Source organism: Oxyura jamaicensis, unplaced genomic scaffold, assembly GCF_011077185.1.
Source record: "Oxyura jamaicensis isolate SHBP4307 breed ruddy duck unplaced genomic scaffold, BPBGC_Ojam_1.0 oxyUn_random_OJ70690, whole genome shotgun sequence".
In the NCBI taxonomy this organism is placed as follows: Eukaryota; Metazoa; Chordata; class Aves; order Anseriformes; family Anatidae; genus Oxyura; species Oxyura jamaicensis.
Window position 1 is genome coordinate 3077 of NW_023310138.1, and position 12642 is coordinate 15718.

At 41.8% G+C, this 12642-nt stretch overlaps 1 protein-coding gene across 2 annotated transcripts; it reads right to left on the bottom strand.

The window, feature by feature from the left end:
- Positions 1-1110: 1110 nt before the first annotated feature.
- LOC118159498 (mesoderm induction early response protein 3-like) lies at positions 1111-8258 on the bottom strand. Of its 2 annotated transcripts, none has more exons than XM_035314069.1 (5): positions 7873-8258; positions 7077-7101; positions 5158-5303; positions 3692-3826; positions 1111-1457 (listed from the first exon to the last, which is right to left on the bottom strand). In XM_035314069.1, the coding sequence occupies exons 1-5, from the start codon at positions 7879-7881 to the stop codon at positions 1275-1277; spliced, it is 498 nt and encodes a 165-aa protein (XP_035169960.1). In that variant the 5' UTR covers positions 7882-8258; the 3' UTR covers positions 1111-1274. The 2 variants fall into 2 exon arrangements, with proteins under 2 accessions (XP_035169960.1, XP_035169961.1); XM_035314070.1 differs by lacking the exon at positions 7873-8258 and adding an exon at positions 7344-7479.
- Positions 8259-12642: the final 4384 nt, after the last annotated feature.

The window sequence follows — 12642 nt, forward strand, 5'->3', positions numbered from 1 at the left end:
AACAAATCACTTTTATCTTCTTTTTTTTTATTATATTTTTTAACCCCCCCCCCCCCCCCCCCAAAAAAAAAAAAAACAATAGCTCAAGATACTTGCCAAATTAAAACCATGATAAAATCCTTCACAGTGCTCTAACTCTAGTACACCGCAGAATAATATGAGCTGAATATGGAAAGTGAGCTGCAGTAGGCAATAAAGAACACATGATCCAGGTTGGATAACTAAACCACTGGTTCCCAAATCTTTCCCATCATAGCTCCACAGGTAGTAAAATGTTGGTGGTCATGGGTTCAAAGGTCCCATCCCCTTTAAAACCACTTTGCTTGCCCTATGAAATCCTATAGAAAAGTGCTGTATGTGTGAAATGAAACAGTCACAAAGAAATCACAGCCCAGTTCACATCCTCAAGCTGAATGGAGGAGTCACTGGCTTAAAAATAGCAGCAAAATTTAAGTTAGTGTTTCTCTACTAAAAAGGATGGTTTACATATTCACGTCATTCACCAAAATACTGAAAATCATAGGAGAGCGTTCCTCAACACCATGTTAACTATTAATTATGAAAATTTACTGTACATGTAGAAAAAATTGTATTTTTGAGCACAGTACCAAATATAGGTCCATCCTGGTTTCAACTGGTATACAGTTAATTTTCTTCCTAGTAATTGGTATGGTGCTGTGTTTTGGATTTAGGATGAGACTAATGTTGATAACACACTGATGTTTTAGTTGTTACAGAGCAGCACTTGCACAGAATCAAGGACTTTTCAGCTTCGCATACTGCCCTGCCAGCTAGGAGGGGACAGAACCAGGGGCAGCTGACCCAAACTGGCCAAAGGGGTATTCCATACCATGTGATGTCATACTGAACAATAAAACTGGGGGGAGTTGGCAGGGGGGCGCTGCTCAGGGGATGAGCTGGACATCAGTCAGCAGGGTGTAAGCAATTACATTGTGCATCACTTGATTTGTGTATTCTTTTATCATCATCATCCTTATTTTCCCTTCATTTTCTGTCCTATTAAACTGTCTTAATCTCAGCACAGGAGTTTTTACCCTTCCCCCCCCCCCCAATTTTCTCTCCTGTCCAACTGGGGGGGGAACGAACAAACAACTTTGTGGTGCTTAGCTGCCTGTGAGGTTAAACCACAACAAGGTCTTTCAAGTAATTATTAATAACAACCAAAGACAACATTCATGTTCAATACCCCCCCAAAGCACTGTTTCTCAACTCCCAGAAAAGTCAGCAGTACTCTGCAATTTTGATATTTTAGGCTAGGATGTTGTATATAATGTCAGGACTGTTTCAAGTACTGTTATAAAATTAGTTTTCCTACATCTTAATGGCCGAGGAAAGAAGTCTGTAGCCTCATGTGAAGTAACCGATGGTGTCAAGTCATCTGCAGAGGACTGTGTTTCTTCATCATCACCTGACAAGAGGTCTTTAGCTATTTCCTCCTGTAACATTTGAAAAATAAATAAAAATTAAAACCTCAGAATGTCTATTAAGTATAGAACAATGAGCATTTAGATTCGGCAAATCATAAGTCCCATTAAATAAAGTGAATTCTTTTACCGTAAGTAATTTTAGTAGACTGTATTCCCTTAATTAAAAAGGGAGTTTGTTCCTCCTAAATCTGAGAACCAATATAGCCATTAATTTCAGAGTTGAACACGGGTTCATTTCCCCTGTCTTCCATTAAAATAAAGTCAACAAAAAATAACCTCTGTAACCATCAATGTCAGATGTTCCTCCAACTGCTTCCAATGAAAAACATCAATGGAAATTGCCTCAAAACTTTAGAATTTTGTTATTCTTTACATCATGGATACACTGAAGGTTTAAGAGGCTGTTACCCCTTAAACTCCGGAAAAAGAAAACAGAACAGCCAGGCATTTTTGTAGGCTTTTGCTGAGGACAGTTACAGAAAACAGACAACCAGTTATCTTCCCAAAACACACACAAAATTAAGTTTTCATAGATTAAAAAAAGAAAAAAAAGCTCGCTTCCTCCACCAGCAGATGTTTGAATACCTCTGTATAAAAGTTAGGGAGTGAAAGAACTGTATTAGACAACAAGTCAACTACATTTTTGTAGCCTCAACATAATTGTGAGCCCTAATGAAAATCAGATGTGCAGAGCCATAATTATACCCAACTTTCTGTGGAATTTACCATTACATCACTTACAGAAAGAGTTTTTAAAAAAGCATATGCTTACTACATACAAATTTTAAGATCCAAACTACTAGCTACATGTCTTAGAGCAAAAAAAAAAAAAAAAAAAGTTTAAAAATTCAGAATTTGATATTAGCCTGCAAATCACAGAAGCTGAAGAGTTTTTTTGTTGTTGTTCTTAGTCCCATCCCCTCCCCCCCAGCAGCTTTTTTTTTTTTTTTTTAAATAGAATCATAGAATGGTTTGGGTTGGAAGGGACCTTAAAGATCATCTAATTCCAATCCCCCTGCCATGGGCAGGGACACCTTCCACTAGACCAGGTTCCTCAAAGCCCCATCCAACCTGGCCTTAAACACTTCCAGGGACGGGGCATCCGCCACTCCTCTGGGCTTGTTCTAATAGGTCTATGTCCTTCTTGTGCTGGGGGCCTCAGCTGAACACAGTACTCCAGTACTCTCATGAGAGCAGAATAGAGAAGAATCACCCCACTCGACCTGCCGGCAATGCTTCTTTTGATGCAGCCCAGGATATGGTTGGTTTTTTGGGCTGCAAGTATATATTGCCAGCTCACATTGACTTTTTCATCAACCAGCACCCCCAGGTCCTTCTCCTCATAACTGCTCTCAATGCATTCTCCATCCAGCCTGCATTTGTGCTTAGGATTACTCTGGCCCAGATGCAGGATTTTGCACTTGGCCTTGTTCAACTTGTCATGAGGTTTGCACAGGCCCACCTCTCAAGCCTATCCACGTCCCCCTCTGGATGGCTTCCCTCCAGAGTGTCAACCGCACCACACAGCTTGGTGTCATTGGCAAACTTGCTGAGACTGCACTCAATTCCACTGTCCATGTCACCAACAAAGATGTTAAATAGCGCCAGTCCCAATACTGCCCCCTGAGAAACACCACTACTCACTGATCTCTACTTGAACATTAAGCTGTTCACTATAACTCTTGGAGTGCAACCACCCAGCCAACAAATGCAACGACCGTGTGTGCTGCAATCTCCCCCCCCTCACCCCCCCAAGTTGAGACCTTTATAATGATATACATCAGAAAGAAACATTCCAAAGTATTCATGAGAGCCTTTTCAAGTCATCCACAGTTTTGGTATATAGCACATATGTTGGAAGCTCAAATTATTATTTCTGGACATTACATACATTAAAATAAAATACAGATCTTTTCAGGAAAATTCCACCTCTAAAAAAAAATAAAATCTACAGTTCTTCAGATGTGTTTTAGAACAACTGTTAATTTTGTAATTTCTCATTTGTAGTAATATAGTGCCACTGAAGTCGCTCTGCATTTTTAAGTGCAATAAGAATAATTAGAATCAGATCCTCAATGTCCTTGAAAATGAAAGAATTCATAATAATATAGTAATTCTTGATTGTACGTAGAAATTGACAAAGATATGCATTTTGTAACATTAAGAGATAGAGAAATATTATATGAAGTCAACTGGATTTTTGCTTTCAATCTGTAATACTGGGAAAAACGGTTCCAACTTACTTTATCTAGAGTCATATCTGGAAGTTCATCTGCAAGCTCACTTGGAGAGCTATCTGTGCTAGAACCTGCCATAACTGGAATCGTGGTTTCATAGCCATAGAATGCCAATAAGTCTTCCAATGGCATGTTTCCTTCCTAATACAAGAAGATTTACAAACATTTCAACATATTACCAAATACTTGTAAACAGTTCAGGCCTAAAAGGATAAGATATATTTTGAAAAACAAAAGTAAAAAACAAAAACTTTATTGAAAGCAGGAACCTCAAATCAAGGTTTAAAATATTTTCAGGCACAGGACTGAAATGATTCATCATCATCTCTCTTGGCATATAGCGAAGTCCCATTAAGTTATTCAAGACATTTGTTTGCTAGATGAAACTAAACAGTAATTGATTATTAAATATTTGCTTCTTATCTGATTCATACTGTACAGCATGATTTGCCTGTATTTCTTCAAGACAGTAGAAACATAACCACCCCCCTACAAGAGAGAATTGCAGAACAACTTGAAGATTTTAGTCCTACATAATTACAACTGCATGTATGCATTCAAAAACCCACAAAAGTAAACCAAAATAGCAACTTCTTATCATTTATATCTCCTGCACAATATTTTATAATGACTGCTGAGAAGGTAATAGGAGAAAGACAGCCAATGGAAAAAAAAATAAAAAAAATCAAGAGAAAGGCTGGATTTATATTTTTTTCCAACAGTTTTTGATCAAATTATTTTTCTAAATATATTTGCATCCTAAGACAATAAAACAACAAATCACGGAGATTTTTTAGTTACCTCATTCAAGCCATCAAAGAATTAGAAATATTTTCTGATATTTATACCTTTAAAAGTTAAATTACCTTCAAAAATTTCTTGTTTAACTCGTATACTGATTAAATTACTTGTTTTCTTTAGTCAGCTAAGGTCTTAATCCTGTAAAGACTTTTCACAATGGGTAAACAAACTCATGTCAAAGTCTTTCCAGGATCGGGACCTAAAGTAATAGAGATGAGCAGGTCCAGTTCGTTTCTGGATTGGAAAAACAAAAACTGACCAACAGAATGAAATACAGCTAATTGTCACTTAATAGTACTCAAAATGTGCAATTTCAACTTATTTCTGACTTATAAAAATTAGAAGAGATATTAGATAATACAACTCTAAAACCAGCTTCAGTAATTTCTCCTCCAAAGTGAAAGCATTATTAAATAAAAAAGAACCTGAACTTAACACAACACTAATATATTTGAAAAGCTAAATTCCACCTTTTTGTGAGGATGCACTGCTATATCCTACCTAAAACCGATTTTATTGTTTTTTTTTTTTTTTTTTAAATAAAAAAGCTGTAAAGCCATTTTGTAAGAAACTACAATATACAATACTGACTAAAAAACACACTGAGCATTCTTTTCAGTAAAAGAGGTACAATACATACGGACATTTAGAAGAGGGTGAGTCACTCTTACCTTTTCTAAATCTTCAATTTCAGAGCTGAAATTTTTGCTTTCTTCCATCATTTCCTCTTCTTCAAGAGTTCGCTCATCATCGTAATCATGTACTAGCATTTCAGCAGAAGGGTCAAAGTCATGATCCTCAGATGATAAAGAGCCAACTATTAAAAAGAAAAATCTGAGTAATTTTTTTCCACACCAACATATGAAGTTACATCACAGAAAAAAAATAAGGTTACATGAATTCTTTTACATACAGGGAACTCTCAGTGGAGTAACTGGAACAAACTCCTAACTACCCAACATACAGCTGTTTTAGCTGGCCTTTCCTTTTCATACTTATAAGTAATATGTACAGTTTTCTCTCTTGCAGTATATAGTAAATACTTGAAAGAACTATCTAAACGACTAAAACAGAGTTTCAATAAGTACGATCCCAAATGAGCATTTTACTGGATAAAAGATTGTTCAAAGTATACTTGAAATAATCATTACGGTATAAAGCATACATGTCACAAGATTTCAGATGCTGCAAGCATGCCAGTTGTACCTTACAAATCAAGAGTCTTTGACTCTTGAATGAGTTATATGGTAACTAGCCTAGTTTTTCACTAGGAAATGGATAACACAGCTTATGAATCAACTTCTAACTAACAGCAAAATAAAGTGAGACACACTTCATGTTAGTTAAGCTAGCTTTAATAAAGCATCTAATCTGCAAGGCTAAACTCTTAGCACTTGATCTAGAAAGAAAGAACAAATATGGCAGTGTCTCTAGAAATATAGAGGAAAATATATTGGAAATAAAATGCTTCTAATGGATCACATTAATTAACAAATCATTGCTATGGCTGGTCCAAGACACATTTTCATTAGTCAAGAGGATACTCATAAAATAATAACTACTTTTTGATGGCTTAAGTGCATTTTGTCAACTGTTAGAAAGGTTATCATTAGATTCAGCAATTTTTTTAACGTAAACTTTGTCCATTTAGATTAAGACAATACTGTGCAAGTCCACAATACCATACCATAAGGAAACATTCAGGCCAAAATTATTTTTATTCGCATGCTATTCATATTATGGTCTCATGGATCTCTGAACATTGCTTATAATGCTACTCCAATTACAATAATTAATTTGCACACAATTTTTCTGCTGTTGCCTATTACATCCTGATCCTACAGCTTTTCAAGAACTGTCAACTGTCTTAATCACACACAAACATGCTCAAGATTATTGTTTCTAATTGCTGTTCTAACTCATTTTAAGTTTGAATAACTCAAGTAGAAGGTCTATACAACTCACAGACTTTAGATAAAAACCAAGTCCCACTTGGTGGCTCTGAACACTCAATATCCAATTTAAAACCCTATTCAAGTAAAACAAGCTCATTAAAATTAGTAAGAGTAGTTAAAGAAGAAAAACAGCTAACAGAAAAAACTATGCAGAAGCAAATGCACTCCCCAGATACTTATTCATGAGTAGCCCTATTGATGTTAAATACACGTGTAAATGAAGGTGTTCCAAAGAACTTTAACCGTAGTTTAAACATTAACAACTGCATGTCACTATGATTTTAAATGTTTTCTGATACTATCAAGAAGTCACACAAGCCTATAGTTACCAGCAAGAGAAGCAGTCTCTCTCCAGATTACATGGCTTTACTGAGATGCTGACTTAAAAGCACTACAAGACTTTGATTTCATTTTGAACTCCAAGCAGCCAATTACTAACTGCAACTGGAGTTAAGGAAAGAACTCCACAACATACTTCTTTTTCTTTTAAAAATCAGGCAGGCAATTAGCTACATGAATGTGAAGCATTAGAAAAGCTACGAGGCAAGAGGGGATATTTGTAGAAAGGAGCAGGAGGGAGACCACAGCGTGTGGGTGGCAGGCAGTGTGTCGGGCAGGAGCTGGCAATGACGAACCTGGGCTCGAACTCCCAAAGGAAGCCTGCAGGGAGAGGAAAGATCGAGGTGAAGCATCTCACTCTACAGCAAGTAGGATTCACTATTTCATATTGCCCCTTCCCTTCCTCACTGGAGCTCCCTCCTTCTCCAACCATCCCCCTTCTACCGCTCTACTCACACAGGTCGCCAGCCTCAACCTCAACCCTAGCCCCCGCCTCCCACCTTGCTCACCCCTCCATCCTGTTCACCCCCCTCCCGTTCCTCTTTCCCTCGCCCACTCCCTACCTCTTGCTCCCATTCCCTCCTCCTTTGGCAAAAGCCCCCCCCCAGGAGCCGCACCCGGCCCGGCCTGGCGCTCCCGCGCGTTCACTCCGTCCCCGACGGGACAGGACAGAGGCAGGCAGAGACGGAGGCAGACGGACCGACCACGGCCTCTTCCCCGCTCCCAGCCAAGGACTCGCTCCTCCTCCTCCCTCCCACCAGGTATTTCTCCATCGCCCGTGCTGCTACGTCGCCGCTGGCCTGTCCCGTGCCCCGGCCGCGCCCCCATCCGCACTCGGCTGTGGCCTGTCGGCCGCTCGCAATCTACAAACCAGGCACCCGCTGTGCGGCCTAGTCGCGCGGGCTCCCACTGCCCTGACGCCAGCGACTCCGCCGTCTGCCCCGTCGCTCGGCTGCCCCGTCGCTCGGCTGCCCCGCCGCTCGGCTGCCCCGCCGCTCCGCCAGCCCCCGGCGCCACCCTGGAGACGCCTTACGGGGTGAGCGCAGGGAGGCCGGCGGAACCCCAGCACCTCAGCCCGCTTTCCCCGCTCACCTCCGCCATATTGGGACGATCAGGCTGAGCAACAGCGCTACGCCAATTACCCGGATGAGGCCGTTAAGCCAATGACAACTGCCGAGTCCCAGCTGGAACCGGCCAGGAGAGAGCGGAAGGGCCAGCAGGACTGTGTAGGGGCGAAGGAGGCGGTGCCGAAGCAGGGGCAGCTCCGGGATCCCACCTCCGGCGGCGCCACTCCCCTCCCGTCCCGGCCGCCGAGGGCGCTTTACTCTGCTCGGCCCTGCCCTACCTAGTGGGGGAGCTCGGTGTCCACCGCAAAGCCGTGGCCTGAGGAGCACGGCCTTAACCACCCCCTTCCCGCCTAAGCGCAGTATCCCCAGGGGCTTTCCGCTGCCTCCCCCCACGGGTGCCCGTGCCATACTTGCTATATTGAACATTGATCTGCCTGAGGGGTAGTGTCCATCACAGCAACGCACAGTTGCAACAGTGCTAATGCACGCAGCATGGGCAACAAGCAGGAGGAGCTGGAAGCCATTGTGCAGCAGGCAGGCTATGACTTGGTTGCCATCACGGAAACGTGGTGGGACCACTCTCATGACTGGAGTGCTGCAATGTCTGGCTATAGGCTCTTCAGAAGGGACAGGCAGCACAGAAGGGGTGGTGGAGTGGCTCTCTATATTAGAGAGTGTTTTGATGTCGTCGAACTTGAGGCTGGTGTGAGATATGTTCATCTGATTCATGTCAATGTAGAGCAATGCTAGGGCTACGTGATACAATGTGACTGTCTTATATATCCTTGTATAACCACAAGATTGGAGAAATGGAGATGGTTAATGTTTGTATATAGTTATTGTGTTTGGTGATCAATGTATGTATATAGTTTTTACATTTGGTGGTTAATGTCTGTATATAGTTCTTGGGTTCTGCAATGGTCACCTGACAGGAACAGCCTGGACCAGTGTTGTTGCTAGGCAGAAGACTGGGGGGGGGGAGCATGCATGTGGTCTGGGGTTGAGAAGGTTCAAGAAGATTCCAGAAGAAGAAGAAGGCATGCTTGAAGGAGGACACGCCCACCAATGAATATGCATTAGTAGAGGAGATATAAGCCTGGAATGGGAACTGTGGGGTGTGCGTCTTGGTGGAGCAGAGACTCCCGGCGCACCCAGCGCTGTTTGCTTCCCTTTATTCCTCTAATAAATTGCTAACTTTAATTGGAATTGTGAAATGTGTTTATTTGATTCGTGTCAGTATGGAACAATGCTAGGGCCGCATGATGAAATATAAGCTTCTATTTAAGAAAAACAGAGTGATTAGTGTACATAGTTCTTGTATCATGCAAAGGAACGATCCAGCAATTTGTGTAAATAGAGGGTTTGAAGGGCGAACATTGAGACTCTAGTCTGGGAGATAAGAGGACCAAGGAGTTTTTTTTAGGAAACTGCAGACTTTTGCATGGGACGCTGCACAAGCCTCTGATAACCAGCAAAGAGATCCACCAAATGAGGAGAAAGGGGGAGTTGAAGGACGACCGAAGGACAAAGCCTGGGAGGAAGACTACGAGCCTTCAGCACAAGAGACCCCCAGAAAGACCACCAGAGACTGCTACGCATGCGTCCAGAGAGGGTTTGGATTCCAGGAACTAATTATAATAACCCCGCCTTTTCTAGGAATAGTGATGAATATGTATTAGTCTAGGAGCATAAAAATCAGACACCTGATGTAACAGGTGTGCGTCCTGGTAGAGCAGAGACTCCCGGTGCACCCAGCGCTGTTTGCTTGCCTCTATTCGCTTAATAAATCACAAAAATCCTATTTGGGACTTAATCATTTATCACAATTGGGGGCTCGTCCGGGATGGTCTTGGTTCCTGAATTCTGACTGGATCTAGGAGGGGCACCCCACCATTTGGTGGCTCCTGTTCGAGTCAGGTCGGGACTAATACCATCCTGAACCTGAATAAAGGCAAGCAAAGAATTTGATTTTTTTATGAGCTCCCTTGCCGGCTGCAGCATTGTATTTTGCCCGTAATTCTGCGTGCGAAGATACGAACGAAGACGATGGAGTCGTGAGTATTTGAAGTGTGTACCGTTCGGTTGGGTGGGATTCGGTTGCCTGTGTGTGTAAGAGTGTGACTGAGACGGAACCTAGTTCCGAAGCGAGTGTGGAGGTCTTCTAACCGCGGTTCCAATCTCCCGCGAGGGACTTGGCCGGTGAAGGACCGAAGTGATTCCTATAGGATTCGTGGGTGGGTGATAGGTCCTAAACCCCCTGCAAGACACTCTTACCGGGTAGCCAAGGGCTGTAGGAATTGCCACAGTAAAATTCCTAGATGGGTCAGACAAAATTGAAGACCCGGAACCAGAGAAAAGGGAGCAAATTAAAAATGATTCAGTACTATGTGATAAAATGGTCAAATCAGGATATCCAATAATTAATAAGGACCTAGAACCTGTGGAGTCAGGACCTTTGAGTCCATCACGGTCAGCTCAGGCTTGTGAGCTGTATGCTCTATGTAGAGCCCTGGAACTATTAAAGGGGAAAAGTGGGGCTATATTTACAGCATGTTGAACTGAATGAACTCCCTGTGTCTGAATCACTACCAGAAAGCAGTGTTGTACAACAAAAACTGGAAGTTTCTCCAAAGATGTTGCCACTAAATTAATAATATTAATTAATAAAATATAATTGATTAAAAAGTACTCATCTACTGCCATGAAATACTGTTACTATTAAACTTTATGTTCTGGTTTGGAGACAAAAAGGAATATAGGTAAGGCATGAGCATGTGATTTTCTGTTTCCTTAAGGTGGTGAGCTTTAATTCTATTCATGCTAAGTCTCAGTGAGACATACCAGCATCCTTGTGGACCCATTCATTTTAATGCTGTAAAATCGTGGGTCAGATGATTCAAAGCCTTAATGTAAATGTACTCAAGTAGGGGAAAGGTGAATTGGTATCATTTATTTTAAAAAGTCATATGGTGGATTTGGATTTGTTTGTTTGTTTCTAAGTTTGTACTAATATAAAAATCACGAGCACGCTTGTTGAAAAGTGAAAGTTATTCTTATGTAAGTGCATTTACTCTATTTTTGAACAAACAGAAGTATCAAATACTTGTTTAAATATTAAGTTGGTGTTTTGAGCCTGCAAAACTTAATATTGGCTTTAAAACTCTGCTTTCATAAGTACCATTTATTATATCACTATATTTCTGATGTTTGCATAATCATAAAAGGACCTCAAAACTTGAATACACAGACTGAAATAAAAGCGGAGAGCCTTGAATATGTCAGTGTGCTATATAGTGGCCTTTGAGGACTGTCATGATAACCCTTTTACATTACATTACAAAGTTAATGTTTTAGTCCTAAACTTTCAGGACCCCTTAGTACAGAAGAAAGCTTTATACAATTACTGATGTGAATTTCTCGAAAAATGTATATTTTTGTGTCCAGTTGTATTATTTAAGTGTTCCTTTGTATCAATTTATGTATGCTTCTGTTGTGGTTTAACCCGGCCGGCAGCTAAACACCACACAGCCGTTCGCTCATCCTCCCCTCTCTATGGGATAGGGGAGAGAAATGAGAAAAACTGAAGCCTGCGGGTTGAGATAGAGACAGTTTATTGGGACAGAAAATAATAATAATGATGTGTACGGAGCGGGTGGTGCATGGTGCACTTGCTTGCTATCTGCTGACCGATGCCCAGCCTGTCCCCAGGTGGCTGGCCCCCCCACCCCGGCTAGCCACCCCTATGCATTGTTTAGCATGATGTCAGATGGTATGGAATACCCCTTTGGCCAGTTTGGGTCAGCTGTCCTGGGTCTGTCCCCTCCCAGCTCCTGCTGCACCCCCAGCCTGCCCGCTGGCAGGACAGAGTGAGAAGCTGAAAAGTCCTTGGCTTAGTGTAAGCACTGCTCTGCAGCAATTAAAACATCAGTGTGTTATCAACATTAGTCTCACTCTAAATCCAAAACATAGCACTCTACCAGCTACTGGGAGGAAAATTAATTCTATCCTAACTAAACCAGGACAGCTTCTAAAACAAAGAAGGAAGAGTAGGGGTGTGAACCCTAGGAAAAGATACATAAAGTATGCTATGTTTTTTAATTTTTTTTTTTTAATTGATGGACGGAAGGTCCTTGCATCTGTCCGTGCAGGAGAAAAAGCAACAAACAGATCTAGAAGACAGATCTGGGAGAAACTCAGTTAAAGGAAGAGCACAAGTCATTGAAAAATAAATAAATAAATAAAAATAAAAAAATTACAGCACCAATTACTGGGAAGGGCCCTACACTCTAATAACTTGGGGGCCGAGGTTGTGCTTGTGTTTTAACAGAAGCCGGTCCTAGATGGATGTCAGCACCAGGAGTCTGTCCGGCCGTCTCATCATCTGCCTTAACATGATCACAGCACCCTCCTCTGCGGTTTGGACTCCAGCTCAAACAAAAAACAACGTCTGGGAGTGTCCGGCTGGCATATGCAGGACCTACAAACAAGGACTCCAGGAGCTGGAGGGGCAGCCAGAGCCCCCCCTGCCTGGGCAGCACTCAGTACCTGCCTCTCCCAGGGTTGTGGTTACAAAGTTTGTTAAAGATAGAATTAGTATGCCTGGTAGTTTTTCTCTGTGTTTTAGTTTGTGTTAATCGTGCTTTCTTAAATTGTGTTAATCATGCTTTTTTATGTTAAAGAAGGGGGAAATGTGGGAGTGTGGCCATGGGGGTCGACAAGCCCCATGGCTGGTGATATCATCAGGAATGTAAAGAGTTTGGAGGAGGGAACAGAGAGGGGTGATTCAAATGCCTTG